The 19,485-nt window shown below is 41.6% G+C and overlaps 1 protein-coding gene across 1 annotated transcript; it reads left to right on the forward strand.

The window, feature by feature from the left end:
• Nucleotides 1–1,454: 1,454 nt before the first annotated feature.
• On the forward strand, nt 1,455–17,781 carry LOC311203362 (arylsulfatase D-like). Its single transcript, XM_084278028.1, has 12 exons — nt 1,455–1,482; nt 2,005–2,086; nt 5,775–5,840; nt 9,149–9,298; nt 10,303–10,424; nt 11,350–11,472; nt 12,053–12,476; nt 13,383–13,519; nt 13,730–13,864; nt 15,334–15,496; nt 16,125–16,246; nt 17,299–17,781. Exons 3-12 carry the CDS (start codon nt 5,794–5,796, stop codon nt 17,664–17,666), a joined length of 1,791 nt encoding a protein of 596 aa, XP_084134154.1. The 5' UTR covers nt 1,455–1,482; nt 2,005–2,086; nt 5,775–5,793; the 3' UTR covers nt 17,667–17,781.
• The last annotated feature ends 1,704 nt before the right edge of the window (nt 17,782–19,485 follow it).

Here is a 19,485-nt window from a genome sequence, read left to right on the forward strand (position 1 = left end):
ATACTGAAGTTGCTTTATTTCACCATATTTCAGTCTTCCTCTGGAGGCCAAACTGAAAATGCTGTTGACAAGGAAGGGTTTAAAAACATCACTTTATCTTTCCCTGCTTGGTGACAGGTGGTCAGAGAGGCAAGAGAAAAGAGCCTTTCTGGATGAAATACACTTAGATTTGGAGTGGCATAATCTGATCTGCATTGGAGTATAAGGGCCAAAATCAAATCCCTATTCCATGCCTTCACCATGCCCTTGCAGAGCAGATCCTTTTCTTCAGACTTCATTTCTTAAGCCAGGAACTTTCTACTGCTTCCTCGTACCATTTTCACCTTGTTCTTTCCAAGTCCCTAAGGAAAAAAAAGAATAATATTATTCTCTTTAGTATTTCTGAAGCTTTATTTTAATATTTTCTCCCTGATGTGTGCAAGCAAGCATCCTTCTCTCATCAGGAATGTCCTTGTCCTAATTTGAGCTGACTCCTTCCTTACATTCTCATTTCTTTGCACTGCTTCACGAGCTCCTCCCAACTTCAATTACTTCTACCAATTACTAATTTGTGCAGATCTTGGTTCTTCGGGAAAATTGTGCAATTGCTACTGCTATACACAGATAAACATTTAAGTCCCTAATGTTCTCCTTGAGGCTCATCCACTGCACACACTGATGATGCTGGGAATCTTTTCTATACATTTATCAAGGTCTGGTTAGTAAGATCTGATTGTTTTCTTCACCTTGTCGTGATATTTTATATTAATATTTATTTTGGCCTCTGAGCAATTTAAGATTCTCAACAGTGTTTCTATACCAAGAGCCTCTACCCTCTTTTTCGGTCTGTCTTCAACTAAAGCCCTTATTCAGTGGACTACAGCATGACACGTTCATGGTCTTTTTTAAAGCACCATCAGTACATGCAAAAAGAGGAGTCTGGTGCCCCCACAGGTCTGTGAAGTTGCACGACAAGCCAGACTGTGCAACCAGTTCAGTACTGGCACTGGTGCAGGAGATCACTCACAGACAGAGGGACTGTAATGATATAATAAGGAATTAGCCAGGCTGCCAGAGTCGGTGTGCATACATATGGTGATTGAAACTATGCTGATTGATTTTCTGTGACCTCACGGCGGGTAGCTGGCTTGCCCCCTGCATTAGCCATGGCTATCCTGCTTTGATCCACAGGGTGGTTCTCTACATGGTGCCCTGATTTAGGATCTTCCACTCAGTTACCGCTCCAGCTCTTTCTGTTGTCCTTGGCTCTTACAGGAGCCGTATTTCCAGCTTCTACTTTAAAACATTTGCTCCTGAAGCCCTCCCTCCCTCTCTCCCTTGTGGCAGGCAGCATGAAATCTGGCCTTTGAACAGAAGTTTAGAGATCAACACCCACCAATTGATTACGCTGATATAAATACACAAGTCCTGCTATTGAAAAACCCTCTTTAGAAGCAAAGATCAGAGAGAGGAAAGTGAGAACAAAGCTCCTGCAGTGACTAGGTATGGAGTAAGGAAAAGACTAGCTTTTTCTGGGGAGTGGGGGGGGGGGGGGGGGGGGTAAAGTCACCTCCATTTTCCCTTCAGGGGGACTTTTTCCTCATTCCTTTAAAGCAAGCTGACAAGTTTTGCTGTTGTTCACCTCGGAGCCCCAATACCTGGCTGCCTTAGAGTCATGAGGGCTTGGGGAGGGAGCCAGGACTGCTGCTTTCCCATGGTGGCATCCAGCCCCTTTTCCCGCCGAGAACTCCTAGGAAGCTGTGCTGAAACACTGAACTTTGCCCCACAGAGCTGTGCTCTCCTTGCCTTGTGCTCTCAATTCTGCCTCTGCTCTTGCTCCCATCTTCCTCTGCTGAGCTCCGTCTAGGAGGACAGCCCAGCCACCACCTTTCAGCAGGGCTGATCCACCAGATCACACGTAGCAAAGCCAACAGGTGAGCTGGAGTAGAGCATGGGGGACGGGAGTTACAGTAATTAATAATCAGTGTTTTCTTTCCTTCTTTAATGTTTCATACCGAACTTCAGGTTCTGAAGGGTGAAGTGGTGAATTGGTGGCTGGACTTGACGATCTTAGAGGTCTTTCCCAACCTTGCAGAGCCTATGAATGGCAAGTATTCTGTTTTGGCTGTTGTTATTCTTGCTAGAGTTACTGGGGCTTTGCAATGGTGTGCATAAAGCATAATTTGCTTCCAGATTGCTTCCATGTGATCACCACTCTTTCTCTAGCAGCCTGCTGCTTTTTTACCTCGTTTCCCTGCCCTGTTTCTGTCTCCAATTTTCCACCCTCGTGCGTTTCTCTTGTCCTGGCTGTAAAGAAAACTGCTTGTTCCTAGCTGAGTAGTTTGAAGCCAGAAGGCACAATTAGATCATTTAGACCAGGGGGTGCTAATCATGATGTGAAAATACATGAGCCAACTTAAACCCTGGGGCTAAATCATCCCTTCCTACTGGGGCTCTTACTGCAGGGGACTGCTATGCAGCTGCAGGACCCGAACAAGGTAGCCGTAAAAACCCGACAAGTTCAGATTGCTTGCCACAGGAGTTTTGGTTACTGACATTGCACAATGCTAAGTGGTAGCACAATGATGTAATCATGGCAACAAAAACCACCCAGGTCAGTAATAACTATATCCCTGCAGCAAGCTCTGTTGCAGTCAGTTCCCTGAGAGCACAGAATGGACAGGACAAAATAAAACCAAGCATCTCCCAATTCTGGTCTTCTATGTCTCTTGCAAGGACATCCCTTGTTTTCTGGCTGATGAGAAGTGCCTGTACCTGCCTCACCAGCTGCAAACACAGCAGATCACTGTGTTCACATCAGCTGGGAGCTTTGTCATCCTCATTTTGCTTGTTCCCCACTTGTTGCCCCTCCCTTCCTGAAGATCAGTATGTGTGGAAGCTGGAGGGGGGAGAGAGCAAAGGAACAACAAGATGGAACAGTATATGCTGTGTGGTATGTTAGGTGTGTTTCTTCTAGAGCCATACTGCAAAGGGATGCTAATATTTTAATGTACTGTTGAGTGTGGTTAATCAGTTGTGGGATTTCTTTTTTTATTTTACAAGGCAGAAAGGAAGTATTTATTTTTAGCTAATAGCTAAGCAGCAACATATCTTCACAGGTTACTTGAAAATGTTTGTCCTGATAATTCCAGATTGTTATATTTAAGAAGTGATAAAGGGTCTAGGTTTGCTTTTGGGGTTTTTTTTTTGCATCAGTGTGCAAATAACTTTTTTCAGTATTAAGTTAGAGGAAAAAACCCAATGGAACAAATTCTCTTGCTGTTTCTAATTGCTGGCTTTCAACTTTAACTGATAAGAGCTTGTTTCATTTTTTCCTGTTGGGGCTGTATCTCTCAACACTTTTAAGAATGAAGAAGTTCCTGTCAATTCTGGTGGATTCACAGAGCAAGTGGTGATGTCGCCAGCCTTCTGGGGGTGAGGGTGAAACACAAGATATGCCTGGTTTCAATAAATATCTTGGCCATAGGCAGATATTTTTGAAGTGGAGGATTATCTTTATTTTTAGTAAGGCATGGAGAAGGATAGCCTCTAATCCAGGAATGTATTCAACAACTGAAATAGTTGGAGGATGGGGGAGCTGCCTGGAGCCAAGCGGCAGTGCAGAAATAAGGGGCTTGTTTCTAGCAGCTTCAGCCTTGCAGCTTGCTTTCTGTAAAGCAAAGCAAAAAAAAAAAAACCAACCCCTGGTGTCTGCAAAAGGTGGCTGGCTAGAAACTATATACATATATATAACTTATATAAACTATGTATAACACTATTTGGAGTTGTTATGTATCCATTCCAACTAGGTCCATGTAATTCAGCTACTTAATAAACCAAGTAAAAGCTGCTTTTGCTAAATCTCCTCGAGTGGCTGCTGAGGCAGCTACACATTTTGCTGCATTCCCAGCAGGTTGAATGAACTGTATTGTAAGTCAATTAAACCTCTGTTAATGGCTGACACGTGGGGAAAGAAGGGGTAGGGCAGTTGCCTGTAGTATCAGCTGCAGAAGAGAACAAGTTTAAGGGGGGGTATGTCCATGCAAAGTAGTGCTGGCCAGTTCCTGCTGTTCATACCTCTGTGGGATTTGGCCTCATTTTGCTGAATTGTTCAGACAGAATTATTAGGGAGTCCTGTGGCTCTATGCAGTGGTGAAAGGCTGAATAACTGATGCTACTTTCGGTTGTAAATGAAGTAATGTGTTTTTTTAGTTAATAATGCCACTTGAGAGCTTGAAATTAAATAGCAGTGGCAGTGATAAATTGCAAGAGTGTACTTGGTAAAATAATTGTCTATTAGACTTCGGGTAATCCACAGTTGCCTCCAGTGATTTCTTCTCTGGTGACGCTTACATTGAGAATGACTTGGTATCACCATATATACTGAGTCCCTTTTGTCTGTGCAAAGACTAATCAAGCTATAGAATTGTTATTTTAAGATTATTTTGGAATTATATGAACCAGAATTTAGATATATTGGGGAGGCTTATTAGTGTGAGAACTAACAGCCAGCTTGAAATTACAAAGGAATGTTTTTGTGAGAAGCAGCTTCTTCAAGTCAAGGGCTATTTTCTTCAGGTCACTTGAACTCTTTTAGATAAGAGTCTTAAAATTAGCTTTAATTGATCTCCTTTAGGTAGCTTAGAAAAAATGTCTCGCGGAGTGTATATCAGATTATTGCTCTGATCATGTCTACTGTGAACTGTTAAGTTTCAGCTGACTGCCCATTGTGGCGAGTCCTGTTACTTGTGTTTCTTTTTTCCACTTAAGGTATACAATCATGATCACACTGAACTCTGCTTGGAAACATGATTGAATAATAAGTTGTTTTACTTGAAGAAAATTCATGGTCTGTTTGTCTGGCTTTATCTTCCAAATGCTGGCTCTGCCTCAGCAAAATTGATGAGCTTTCCAAGATCTGTTTCTAATCTCCATGAATGTATGCATTAATTAATCTTTTACTATCTTGTTCTTGATTGAGATTTTGTTCCCTCAGAACATTTTTTCCCACTCTTGAATCGTTTATATGTGGTTTTCTGCTTCTTCTTCTGTTCTTAACCTTCACTTTGAAAATAGTCCACTTGGTTTTACCTCAAAGGCATGAACACTGATGGGATCAAACTAGTCCCTCTTTGGTAAAGAGATACAAGGATTGATCGGGTGATTCTGCCCATCTACTCTTGTGACACTCCATCTGGAGTACTGTGTCTAGCCATGGCATCCCCAGAACAAGAAAGACACGGACCTGTTGGAGTGAGTCCAGAGGAGGGCCATGAAGATGACCAGAAGACTGGAGATCCTACCCTGTGAGGATGGGCTGAGGGAGTTGAGCTTGTTCTGCCTGGAGAAGAGAAGGCTTCTGGGAGACCTTAGAGCAGCCTTCCCTAAAATGTGCCTACAAAAAAGATGGAGAAGGGCTATGTGCAGAGGCACAGAGTGACAGGACAAGTAGTAATGGCTTTAAACTGAATGAGGGCAGATTTAGATTAGATATAAAGAAGAAATTCTTCCCTGTGACAGTGGTGAGGCGCTGGCCCAGGTTGTCCAGTGAAGCTGTGTTTGCCTCCTTCCTGGCAGTGTTCAAGGCCAGGTTGGATGGGGCTTTGGGCAAACTGGGCTAGTAGAGGGTGTCCATGCCCATGGCAGGGGGGTTGGATCTTGATGGTTTTTGAGGTCCCTTCCTGAAACCCAGACCAGTCTGTGATTTATTTTTTTTTCACGATTCTTTTTTTCCTGCAACATCATAGTGGTGACTGCTCGATTTGTTACTTACTATAAGCTTAACTCTCTTTCAGGGTTGCTGCCTGCCGAGAGATGACTGCACCACTCCCTTGTACATCCATTGCTGTCATTCTATTCTGGTAAACAGATTTCTGGCTCCTCCCTGCATGTATCTGTCTCTTCTTGGACAAAGTAAAATTGTTGTGTTGGAATTGACACACTTTTTTTTTTTCTTTTCCCCAGGAAAATCTGGGTTCAAATTAATTACTTGTCCTGACATTTTGTTTGCTTTAAGTCTTTGCTCTTCCCTTTCTTACTTCCATATAGGAAATTCACTTTCATTAAAAACTGTTACGGATCTCTCCTCTTTTTTTTTTTTTTTAATAATTCCCCCCTGTTTGTGAGACCCACACTGTTCTGAAGTTAAGTCTCCAATTGTACAAGCCCCTGGATAAGTAGTAGTCTAAGGTGCCAGGTTCTTCCATAGATGTAACTTCTCTGTGAAATCTTGTGTGAGGAGATTTCTTCAACAGAAGGATGCTATAATGTCATAATGCTGTAATTCACTGAGTGTACGTGAAGCACAGCAGTTTCACCTTAGAAAATAATTTTAAGGCAAGTACAAGTATCAAATGTTATTGTTCGGTAGGTTCCCTCAACATCTGATTGCCTGTGTCTCTGGCTTCTAACCTGTCCTAAGAGGATCGCTGTCAATTAAGCTATGGGAGCTCAACTATGGTGTAAATCCATATTAAGTCTTGTAAATAAAAGTTGCATAAATAGTGGCTGTATTTCCCTAATGTTTTGCACTGCTTTGATTCATTAAGCAGATGTTGTAAAATCATTTAGTGAAACTAGCTGCCAAATTATTTTTAGGGCCATCTTAACTACATACCTATTTCATGTCCTTATGTTATTAAACAATGAGATCAATCTCCCAAGTGGAAGTCTCTGGCTATGCTTTTAACATTATTGTTTCCAGAAAGAACCTTCTAGGTAATTCTGATTAGATACATACATATATGTAAATCTTTATGCATGTTTCAAGTTTTACTTTCTTTTAACCCTTCAACGTTACAGGTCTTTCCCAACCTAAATGATTCTGTGACTCAACTGCTTTCAAGATTTATCAGTGTTTAATAACTAAATATTCTTGCACTCTTCCTCCATGTGTTGCAGAAAGAGGATGGCTTTGAGCTCTAAGCATGGTTATTTTATCATGTATGGTAATGCTACATGACAATTTAGGATACAAACTTGGAATTTATAAGCTCTAGGCTACCTGAGATGGAATTTATGCTTCACCCTATTTTAATCCACAAGCAGGTTTACCACAGGGATCAGCAAATACCCAGCGCTTAACACTAGGAGAAAACAAAGTACAAGGATGGGGCTGCAGACATCAGTAAAAACAGATTTCATAGCTTACTTTCCTTTTTTCTCTTTTTTTTTGCTTTTCTTTTTTCTTTTTTTCCCTCCACAAACAGAGGTGGAGAGCAGTAGTCTTGTCCCCAGCTTCCAAAGAAGACTGCCCAAGTGATTGAAATGGGCTGTCAGGGGCTGCTTATTTCCAGGGGCCTTTAGAGACCTTCCCCCTGCAGCCCTAACTGAAAGTATTAGCACCCCAAAAGGATTTGTTATATTATAATGCCCTATAATACTAGATGAAGCAAAGGCAAATAGAAAATTCTCCTTTCTATAAAATGAGTAATCAAAGTGTAGCCATGGGAGTTGTCTGTGCTACTTCTGAAGATTTTTACCACGACTCCATAAATCACTGTTGTAACTTAATAGTAGAATGTACAAAAAAAACCCAACCTGTCTGGAACTTTGCTCTTAGGTGATTAAATTCCCATAGCCACGGGTTACTTATTTACAACTGGGAGCTCGCAGCCATGTTTACAGAAGTCCTGTGCATTGTGCTTGCTTGTTCATTCAAAACCATGGGTTTGTATACAAAATTGTCCTGGTTTTGGCTGGGATAGAGTTAATTTCTAGCAGTTGGTGTAATGGTGTTTGGGGGTCAGGATGAGAGCAGTGCTGATAACACACTGATGTTTTCAGTTGTTGCCAAGCAGTCAGGGACAAGGGGTGGTGGTGGTGGGGGAACACACCACCCAGGAAGCTGGGAGGGAACACAGTGGGGGCAGGTGACCTGAACTGCCCGAAGGGGGTATTCCATGCCAATTACATCATGCTCAGCATAAAGGGGAGGCTGGTGGGGGAAGGAGCACACAGATCCAGGGTGTGCAGTTGTTGGGGACTGTCCTTATCCTAACCCATGAGGTTCACCTTTTGTTTCTTTTCCCTTCGCTCCTCCCCACCCCCCGAGTGAGTGGCTGTGTGTTGCTCAGCTCCTGACTGGGGGCAGAAGCACAACAAAAACCTTCACACCAAAACTGCAAATCCTAGAATGATTTTCAGGATCTTTCTCAGTCTGTGCTAGAGAGTTGCTGCTGCCCCACGTCCAAAAAAATTGGTATATGTTGCAGTGGTAATACTGTCCAAGTGAAAAATCAGTCCAGGACTAGTTCTTAAGACTACTGATCAGCAATACTTACTTGGAGGAACATGCAGCTTCAACTATTCTAGACATATACATATGTAAAGTCTGGCATGCATGTGTGAAAAAAAAACAAACAAACAAACAAACAAACAGAAATCTCTCTTTTTTTTGCAGATATTAAATATAGTTGATGCTAGTATAGGGCCTGTTTGGCATCTTGGAATGATGGTAGAGGAGTTGGCTTCAAGTTCAAGTGCTCTTGAGTTGAGAGAGTTTGTTTAGGTTTTCTACTTCCTTTCCAAATATAATCTAAACCACTTTATTCACTGGATACGAGATATACAGAAAATGCCAAAGAGACTTTGGAACATAACCTGAATTTTCATAGAATTCATGAAACTTAGAAACACTGATTTTTCTCTGAAATGTATTTTTCAATATGTTTTTGTCACCAAAGAAACATTCTCTTCACTCACGAGAGAGAGAAGCAACAACATATTTTATTGATATAAGGCAGTTTAACGCAGTTCAGTGGTAAATGTGACAGTGATTTAACAAGATTTGATGGCAAGGTACACTGGATTATTTGCTTTATTGAGGAGAGGGTCAGACAAAACTGTTAGGAAGACCTTCCCGTGGAGTCATGAGGTTCAGAGAGGGTGCCCTCTCACTGCCACAGTTTTTAAATCTCTGCAGATGGTTCAAGATGAAAACGCCTGGGCCAAATGTGTAAGATGGCCACCTTCGCTTATGCCCCTGCTTCTTGGTCTGTAGAAAGGCTCCTGCCACCTCTCTGATGAGAGTGATGTAGGTGGTAGAGATAAAAGAAATGGAACCAATCAAACTCTGTTCTTGTTTTATGCTGTTTTGTGTTTCATGCTTCAGATCTGCTGTCAAAGGGTTCATGTCATGTATGTAAAAATGTACTTTGTTGTGTTTCAGGAGGTACCTCCTAATGACACTGACTTCATGTTTCTTCTGGAACACCTTTGGCTTGTGTGCAGCTATGGACTCTAAACCCAATATACTTCTGTTTCTGGCTGATGATCTTGGCATTGGAGATATAGGTTGTTATGGGAACAATACCCTAAGGTAAAAGACCCCTCAGAACAATATATTAACACTATAGAACACCTATCCTGGTTAATTAAGACCAATTATAAGTATCTGTCATCTATTTGCTTGCTGTCTTCTCAAAACACTCCATTCTTTACTCACGTGGACTGACCTACGTGAGTAATTCTGTGATTACAGATACATACCTTCAGAACTAGCTGTCACCTCACTTAAAACTAAAAAGGCAAAGCAGAAGTGAGTGGGCATTGGGAACGTGTTTTACAAGCCTCTAGTCATGTCCTTCAAGCAGAACACAGACGTTGTGTTGACATACTCTGGGTGCCTCTCCCTCATATGATGGTGGTGTTGTACATATAGAAATGGGAATGTACTTACAAGACTCCATTGGCCTCCTGTGTTGGTGATTAAAATGGAGAGGCCTTTTCCCACCTTTTGTGGTATCGTAATGCCTTCTTCTGGGAGACCTAGGCTCATATGCAAATTTAACTATGTGAAAATATCGCTGTATTATGAAATAAATAGCATGTGCTAAAAACATGGAACAAAAAGTCGTTGTCCCAAGAGCTCCAGACACCCTGGGAGATTTTCTGCCTCAGCAACCTGAAATTCAGGGGCCAACTGTGATGACAAAAGTGATCTTTTGGAGGTATGGGAATAGAAAAATACCAGCTTTTATTAATGAGTCTTTCCATTTAAGTCTCATTTTCTAGCTAAACAGCACAAATAATTCCTAGGTTTCTTTTCAATGTTGCAAAGTGCACTCTGTGGCTGTGTCCCGAGAATAGTGGCCACAACCCAACTGTCCTGCTGTATCAAAGTTGTTACTGTATCAGTCCCGGAGTAGTAAAGAAAAGGGTGGGTGTGGTTTGTTTGGGGTTTGGAGGGGGGGAGGGTTGAGGGGGGGGATAGTGTGTTTGTGGGGTTTTTTTTAAGGCACTGTTTGTTCTAGTTCCTCTTGGCAATTTATTAAAATATGTTTCTGATTACTTTGCTTCTATAACTTTTATATTGTTCTTTAGGACCCCAAACATCGACCGCCTGGCAAGTGAAGGAGTGAAACTTACTCAGCACATTGCTGCAGCTCCACTTTGCACTCCAAGCAGAGCAGCTTTTCTCACTGGCAGATACCCCATTAGATCAGGTTGGGCCCATTCTGAAATACCAATTTCTGTGCGTGGTGCTGTGGTATTGGAACAGGAGAATTTGCTATTTGCTCAGCCTGAGGTAGAAAACACACTGCTAGAGCCCTAAGCTTTCTGTATGGAACTTCTTGATGGCAACCACCGCCTCACCACCTGACAGAGTTTTAGCCTGACTTTATAGGATGTGGGAGATCTACATGAGAAAATCTGATAGGTAAGAAGAATGCCAACAGTGGTTATATCTGTCACTTCCTTAGAGCAATGCAGCCTGGGAAAGGCTGTTGGAATTCTTCTTGATGGTGGTGGTAAAAGGGGTGAAACAGGGATCCCATGAGAAATGGGCAAATTCATTGCCAACATAGTGCAGAAAATCACAAAAAATGGTGAAAATGGAGTCTCATATCCCTTCCCCACCTACCTAAGGCACATTTTGGAGGCCTCTACAAATATCCATCTCCTGCTAGGTGCTATATAGAAAAATTAGGGGCATATTTTGAGAGTCAAGTACAAAATCAGTGTGTAAATTGGGTGAACTCTCTCACCTAACATGATACAACATCGCTCTGAGTTAGAGAAATGCAACTGCTGTATCTCATTTTAGATAGAAAGCAGAGAGACTAAATTATCACAGTTACTCAGAAAGGCAGAAAATAAAACCTACTCTATTCTGCCACCATCGATTTATTCTCAGTTTGATGTTAAAGCTGGTGCCAAGCAGTGTTTGTTTTGAAATATAACTCTCAACTACCCGAAGGACTTGGACACGCTGATGTGACTGCCCACAAGGTATACTCAGTTTCATGTCTTGTAAGGAGCTCTGCTGGGCTTAGGTTGAGTGTCTGACATGGAGGTTCGCAGGAGCAGCCCAGGCTCCACCAGCAAATGTGAAAGGCCTTTAGGAATAACCAGAGCTGTTTTTGTCAGGGATGACTTCCAGGAACAGGTACCGGGCACTGCAGTGGAATGCAGGATCAGGAGGGCTCCCTGCTAATGAAACGACATTTGCCAGGCTGCTGCAGCAACAAGGCTATACCACTGGACTGATAGGTAAGGGAAAAACTTGTAGCATGACTTTGAAGAATGAACTAGTTGTATGAAGAGAATTTAGGGTTTGGGATTGACAAAAATTTAGTCATAGAAATTAATTCTCTTTAAAAGACAGAAGGGGGGCGGGAACCTCATATTTACAAGATGACTACAAATACTTCAATTTAAGTCAAGTGCATCTTCCAGTAAATTTGTGACAGTATATTAAAAGAAGTTAAAGTAAACAATTGAAAGTTAGGAAGGGAATGTACTAAAGCAGCCACAGAGTTTAGAGCACCTTAATTCCCTGATCTTCACTGAAAAGTAATGAAATCCCACCCTGATGTAACTGTTAGCTAAGTAGCTGAGCATCTTGTTAATATCTCTTTGTCCCACATCCATTTGGGGATCACCCATTATGATGTGACATTCACTGGATCAGGCACTGGTTTCACCCAGCGTCCTTGTGCACAAGGCGAATGTGTCAATACCCTGTAGAAAATGGAGCCACTCACCTAATTCCCACACAGATGCTGACAACACTACTTTAATGTTTGTCTACCTTGATGTGCTAATTTCTTCAATTCTTTAAAACCTTCAGGAAAGTGGCATCAAGGGGTAAACTGTGAATCCTTTGATGATCATTGTCATCATCCTCTAAATCATGGGTTTGACTACTTCTATGGTATGCCTTTCACACTTCTAAACAACTGTCAAGAAAACAAACCTCCAGAGCTGGATGCAGCCCTTCAAGCCAAGCTTTGGCTTTGCAGTGAGATAATTGCTCTTGCCATGCTAACTCTTGCTGCTGGAAAACTGACTGGTTTGATTTCCATCCGCTGGAAGACAATTGTGTGTTTTACTCTGGTGGGCAGCCTTTTCTTCATCTCTTGGTACTCCAGTTACGGCTTTGTGCAGTACTGGAACTGTATCCTGATGAGGAACCATGACATCACTGAACAGCCGATGAGGTTAGAGAGGACTGCTTCCCTCATGTTGAAGGAGGCCGTGTCATTTATCAAAAGGTAAATGGTTGTCTGTAGTTTTCTTTAAAGGGGCCAGGATGTTCTGGGCACTTGGAATAGAATATTTTTCTCCAGTTACTACAGCTGTGTCATGATAACTGCTTTGAAACTCATATCCAAGCTCTCTCTTTAGAAACCCAATGCACTTAATTTTTAATTGCAACTGTTTTACGTTGGAAGCTACAGTAAATGAGATGGATCTTAACCAATTGATACATAACCATCTAGCTTTGTCCTGTACTTACTACTTTTTGCTACAAGATTAACCAGATAAATTTGACACTTCACTGTACAATCCTCATTTGTGCTCTTTATTATAAACCCCACAAAACACCTAGATAAAATCTGTGAGGGACAAAACTATTTCGTGTAAAAAATCTCAAAAAACTTCAAATTATTTTTATGGATTGAGAAGGAAGCCAAGTATGATTGTTTTCTAGATTCAAGTTCTGCCTGCACAGCCTTCTGTAATTCTATGCATCAAGTGTCTTTCTGTAAAACGGGGGGAATCACTCGTGTTTTCTTACAGTTTGTGAAAACAAATATACTGAAAATTATAAATGGCTGTATTAGAAAGGCCACATAACATTACAATAAATATGAGACTGCATCCAGTTGTGTTTAGTTAAAAAGGCGTCAGACTTGGGCATTTGATTCATTTAAGCACTGTCTAAATACTATGCCTATTTGCATATGGGAATTTGAAAGTAATCTGGATGAAAAGGATCTTACTTGCCCATATTTCATGCAAAAAGAAAACCGCCAACTGTGATCAAATAGGGATGCACTAGATGTGGGTACAGTCTCGACTCCATGTGTGTGTCTGTGCATGGAAGAATATGATACCTTTGGAAAATATTCCATATGCCCAAGACCCCATGTTTTTATTTTTGGTTTGTTTTTAAGAAACAGGCATGGACCGTTCCTCCTCTTTGTTTCCTTTTTACATGTTCACACGCCGCTCTTTACCACGGCAAAATTTCTTGGGAAGAGCCATCACGGTTTATATGGAGACAACGTAGAAGAAATGGACTGGATGGTGGGCAAGTATTCATCATGAAGGGCTTGTTTCAGACACATATGCCTGTGTATTTTAAAGAAGGAAAACTAATTAGGCCAAAATACCTACAGAAATCTAAGTTATTAAAAACTTTCTAAGAGACTTGGCAAAAGATTATTACTGTCACGTAAATATGGCTTTATCTTTCTAACTGGTTAATAGAAACCTCGCTGTGTCTCTTCTTAAATTTAAGGCAAAATTCTGGATTCTCTTGACAAAGAAGGTTTGAAAAATCATACATTCACATACTTTGCCTCTGATCATGGAGGACAGTTGGAGGCTCAGGATGGATCTGCCCAGCTAGGTGGCTGGAATGGTATTTATAAAGGTAAGAAAAACACTCTGACTTCACGGGAACGTTGGAATCAGAAACATAATGAATTTGCTTGACTGAAACTTATCACAGCTGGAATGAGTTGCATTTTTACCTTGAAATAGAGATGATATACAGAGGTGATTTAAAGTCACCTTTTCTTTTAGTAAAATGCAAGCATCGATACATCTCCTTGACAAAAAGGTATTGTCTAGTTTGATACCCATAAATTATTTGGTGTTCTCAAATAAAAGGTTCTGGAAAAAATGTAACTCCCTGTATTGAACTGAATTCTCTCTCTCACTCTCTCTCTGAAGCTTTTATTCTTCCATCCACAATTGGAATATTACCTGATTTGCCTGTTTCTTTTTCTCATAATGTTCCAGAAATCTTTGCTGCCCAGCTAATCAATACAGAATAGAGCAAGGTCACACTGTGTCATGATTTGTGGCAACAATAGTATACTTTTATATCCCACCCAAAATCAGTGATTGGCATAAAATCCACATGGCCTGGTCTAAGAGGATCTCATTCTTTACCTCGTACTCATCCTCTTCTGCTGTGAATCATTCCTCAACCTGCTGAGCGGTGCAATGGGGTTTTTTCAAGCCAAAAGAGTACATGTTCATTGCATTTTTTCCCAACTACCCCAAAAGCCCTGTGTCATCAGACCACCTCATCTTGTGAACTGTCATGAAGATGCAACAATATCTGTCAGGGCTTAGGCTGTGTTATCACCAATGAACCATCCACCTCTTGTCCAAACTTTTGATATTTTTATCTTCCTAAAAGATGTTTCTTCCATTTTGAAACCTTTTTGAACTCTTCCACAGATGTGGAACATGTGGAAACATCTTTTTTCATAGTAGAGGTCTAAGACATGGAATTTTTGCTCCCACGGGGCAGATGCTCTGCTACTGAGCAGTAGGGGTTGCTGACCCTTTTGAAAGGGAAACCCTTTCAGTTAGTCTGTTCACCCTCCATCTCACTCCCTGCTTTTTCTTGGCAAAGTGTTTCTTTGTGGATGATAAAACTGGTTCATAAGCCTGATGGGATCTAACAAAGACTTTTTTTTCCCATATTGATAGTATGAACTTTGGGAATTAGGTAAATATTGCCTTCATACACCCACCATCAGAATGCTTCATTAGGTTAGTTTCCATTAGTAGCAAGTTGAGAAAAGATGTTTTCCTGATATTTGAAGAAAAACATACATGATACCATTTCACAGGTTCAGGTTTTTTTGCTTCTGAGTAAAGAAATACTACATTAAGCATTGGGAGAGGCAGATCCAAAACTCAGTTTCAATAAAGGAAGAGATGCATAAGGCATGATAAGTTATGTATCACATGCAAACCAAGAATCAAGTTTGTTGGACGAGCAGTGTATTCCTGCTTCTTTTTCTATACATTCAAATGCACTGAGCCAATGAAGAGGTTTCTATTTACCTCTGAACTGACGTATGTCTATTCCTTTTGCTGAAGGTGGAAAAGGCATGGGAGGCTGGGAAGGAGGGATCCGTGTACCTGGAGTATTTAGGTGGCCAGGAGTCTTACCTGCAGGCACAGTTATTGATGAGCCTACAAGTCTTATGGATATTTATCCCACAGTTGTTCATCTGGCTGGAGGAACATTGCCGCAGGACAGGTATGGAGATGTTTTCCACAGGAGAGATCAATAAGAAAGCTCTCTACTAAAAGTATACTGTTCCTTTTCATCCTTGGAGTTGCCACAAATATTTCTTAGTCTCAAGCCTGGTCTGAGATTCTGAACTAGTGAGCAAACTCTACCAGATATGCCCACAAGTGTGAAGGAGGAGTAGTTCCTGCCAAAGACTGGGTGCTAGTTTCAAACTTGGGTTCAGCCTTATTCAGTAAAGAACTGGTGGCTGAGGTTGTTTTGGTACTAACACACCTCCTAAAGTCATTAAATCCATCCTTGATCAAAAGATTTTTCTAAACTCCTTTGAAAACTGCTAAATGTAAAGAATTATGATATTGATATTGATTTCCTGAATAAATTACTTTGTTCTGTTAGACCGAGTTCTAAATTTGTTTAAGTATTGCAAAATGGAATGAGTTAAGCCAGCTATTGAAAACAAAACAAAACAAACTCTAGGGATTTAAATGGCTTGGTAGTCTCCTCCTAAACCTGTGACCAAGTTAATTTGTATGCTGTCTCAAGCACTGGTGAAGCCAGTGCAAAGGCAGTGGTAATTATGCAGTTCACTGTCAGATTTGCTCCCACCTGAACATACTTCCCTCCATTGCATAAGGGTGATTGATGGAAAAAACCTGCTGCCTTTGCTGCAAGGAAGAGTTCAAAAGTCAGAGCACGAGTTTCTGTTTCACTATTGTGGATCCTACTTGCATGCAGCGCGGTGGCATCAAAAAGACAGTAAGTATAAATGTTTGTTCCATAGTTACCACAAAATGTGTTTTCTCCTCTTGACAGCTGTCTTGCTATTGAGAAATGTATTTCATATTGGTGTTTATCAGTGTTGATCTCTTTCTCCTGGGGTGCATTAAAAGGAGTATGGCCAGCAGATCAAAGAAGGTGAACCTCCCCCTCTACTCTGCCTTGTTCAGACGCCGCCTACAGTATTGTGTCCAGTTCTGGGGTCCCTGGTATAAAAAAGACAAGGATCTCCTGGAGAGAGTCCAGTAAAGGGCTAGGAAGATGATTAAAGCCCTGAAGCATCTCCTTTGTGAGGATAGGCTGAGGGAACTGGGGCTGTTCAGGCTTGAGAAAAGAAGGCTGAAAGGGGATCTTATTAATGTTTATCTGAAGTGTGGGAGACAGAGGGTAGGAACCAGGTTCTTTTCAGTGGTCTGTGGAGACAGGACAAAGGGCAATGGCCTCAAGTTGAAGCACAGGAAGTTCCACACCAACATGCAGAAGAACTTTTTTACAGTGAGGGTGACAGAGCCCTGGCACAGGCTGCCCAGGGGGGTTGTGGAGTCTCCTTCTCTGGAGATATTCAAGACCCGTCTGGACACCTACCTATGTGATCTGTCCTAGGGAACCTGCTTTGGCAGGGGGATGGACCTGATGATGCCTTGAGGTCCCTTCCAACCCCTACGATTCTGTGATTCTGTGATCTCGAAGATTATTGAAATTACTGTGCATGATGTAGCAGCTATTCTGGCTAGCTGGATGTGTGTTACAGCAAATAAGTATTTGTAAGTAACAGCCCTGTAGGAAGTGAGGTGGGAAGACAGGCTGTCTATAACTATGCTGGAAACTTCATGTGGTTTTCTTCCTATTTTTAGTGTTTTCCACGTTTAAAGTCATTACCCCACACAGAGAATCTGATTTGTGGCAACGGGGATGCCAGGGTGTGTGGGAAGAGATCTCCTTAGTAAATAGCTGTACTCCTATTACTTGAAGGTGCATTCTGTTTTTCTCCATTGCCTTGAAGTTGTGCAATAAGATTTCTTTCCTACCAGGTGGAACCATCTGGAAGGCTCATTATGTGACCCCCATCTTTCATCCACCTGGGGCTGGGGCTTGTTATGGAAAAGGAATCTGCCCATGTTTTGGGGAAGGTGTAACCCACCATGACCCTCCATTGCTGTTCGATCTCTCACGAGACCCTTCGGAAGCCAAACCTCTGTCGGCTGACACCGAGCCCCTCTTTGATGCTGTAATAAGGCAGATTGGAAGAGCTGTAGAAGAGCATCGCAGGACGCTGACTCCAGTCCCAGAGCAGCTCTCCGTGTGCAACGTGGTGTGGAAGCCGTGGCTGCAGCCCTGCTGCGGGACGTTCCCGTTCTGTTGGTGTGATAAGGAAGGTGACAGCACACAAAGCTTATGAGATGGATGTCTCTTACGGTAGTGAGTCCTCTGCTGACAAAGCTCTCGGAAACTATCACTGCCTTTTCTCTGGGAAGCAAAGTGGATGAAAATAAAGAAAAGGGATGTTGATCAGATGTTTTTCTCTTTATTCTTAACCACTAGCCAAAGGTCTAAGGAAATCCTGTCTGGTGAGGTAAAAGGCTTGAATGGAGACAGGCTTTGCAGCTTTACACATATGAGATGGCTGTAGAGATATGTGCCTAAGCTCTGCTGACTTCATGCCTGCGCAAGGAAGACTACGAGCTCTTGCAAAGATCCTGGTGTATGGTGCTGAGCAGGCATTAGTAAGATATAGAGAGTTCTGTGTAACACTAGTATGTTAGCATTGGTGCCCCTATAGTCCAAATTTTGTAGGTTTATTGTAGCCAAAAGTAGTAGTTTGAGTGATTGATTCCTCTGCTTCTCTGTTACCTCTGCCGTAATCTTGTGGAGCTGTTGAGGAGGATCCCTCAACTAAATTAGAGTCACTGGCCCAGGTGTTGCTCAAGTTGTGAACAGCATTTTTGACCAGATCTGCAGCTTTAACTGGGTAACAATAACATATATCACAAATTGTATGAAATATGAAATTATAAAGTCCAGTATAACTCTGCAACAGTTGCAAAAGAGAGAAGCATTCTGTTCTTCTGAAAGTCACCCTGGCCCATACTAATTTGGCAAAGGGCAAAAATATTTATAAGGTATCAACAAAAAAAGCTTTGAATGAATAGCTTGCACTGTTTTAACATCAGTTCCAGAAAAACAAGATTAAGTCGAGAGTCATACTGGAATTAATGTTTGAAATTATTTGGTAGCAGTATGCACAGGTTTACAAACAACAACTCTTATTGGGAAGATTCCATTTTACAAGTTGGAAACCCCCCACAATTTCCCCTCTCCTCAAAAAATAACCCTGCAGTGGCGTGACCCTAGCCATACTTTCCAAGGAGCTTTTTTTTTTGCGATGAAGTTTGCAGTGAAATCACAGAGATTTTTAGGGCTTTGAACTGTATTAATGACTGGGTTTTTTTCAGGAGTGAATGAAGTCAGTTTATTACGAACAGGCTGCTGGAACTCTGAAGAACTTGGGGCTGAAGTGAGTAAACGGAAATAGATTATTTTAGTGTGGTGGTGGTTGCTGTGTGTCATCCTCCTCCTCTTCCTCCTTCCAAGGAGTAACACTGCAAATGTTTTACCTGCTCAGCCACTTTAGTTGATTAATGATTTTCTTTTTATCTTTCAGTCTTTTTTTCACATGTGACACTGAAATCTGTAAAATTGTTTCTATTTGTGTTGTTATATACACATAGAATAACTTGATTTTTTAGGAAATGATAGGAACTATGCTAGGGTGGGACGGGGTATGCCAAGAACGCTATACTTTGATAAGAGTACATGCCAAGTGCAGGGGGTGCCAGTCACCAATAAGAACAGTTGGAATCTGGAGAAATAGTCAAAGGATGAGATGAGCATGTGCAAGAATAGGGTTCAATCAGCAGACATAGTGAGGAAGACTACCGACGACCACCAGACGATCCCTGCTCAACATAACTACGCATGCGTTAGGGCATACGCATATGATAATGATTTCCAGGACATAACATGAGTATGTTAATCGTTACCCTCCCCTCTTTGTGTTTAAAACAATCATTGGAGTTAACCCATGATTTTTGTAGAACAGGAATATAGATTAAGTGTAGCAATTAAAAGCCAATCATGGCAAAGGTCGAATTAAGAAGCGAGCCTTCCCTGCAATTCTAAGCAATGAACCTGCTGGAAAATGTACAAATGTACTGTGG

Source organism: Gallinula chloropus (assembly GCF_964237585.1).
Source record: "Gallinula chloropus genome assembly, chromosome: 1".
Lineage (NCBI taxonomy): Eukaryota > Metazoa > Chordata > Aves > Gruiformes > Rallidae > Gallinula > Gallinula chloropus.

Excerpts from the sequence above, each read along its gene's own strand:
- LOC311203362 (XM_084278028.1), top strand. The coding sequence starts at position 5,794 with ATGACTGCACCACTCCCTTGTACATCCATTGCTGTCATTCTATTCTG. Across the intron at positions 10,425-11,349 it reads CAGATACCCCATTAGATCAG|GGATGACTTCCAGGAACAGG; the intron begins GTTGGGCCCATT and ends TGTTTTTGTCAG. Across the intron at positions 11,473-12,052 it reads CTATACCACTGGACTGATAG|GAAAGTGGCATCAAGGGGTA; the intron begins GTAAGGGAAAAA and ends TAAAACCTTCAG.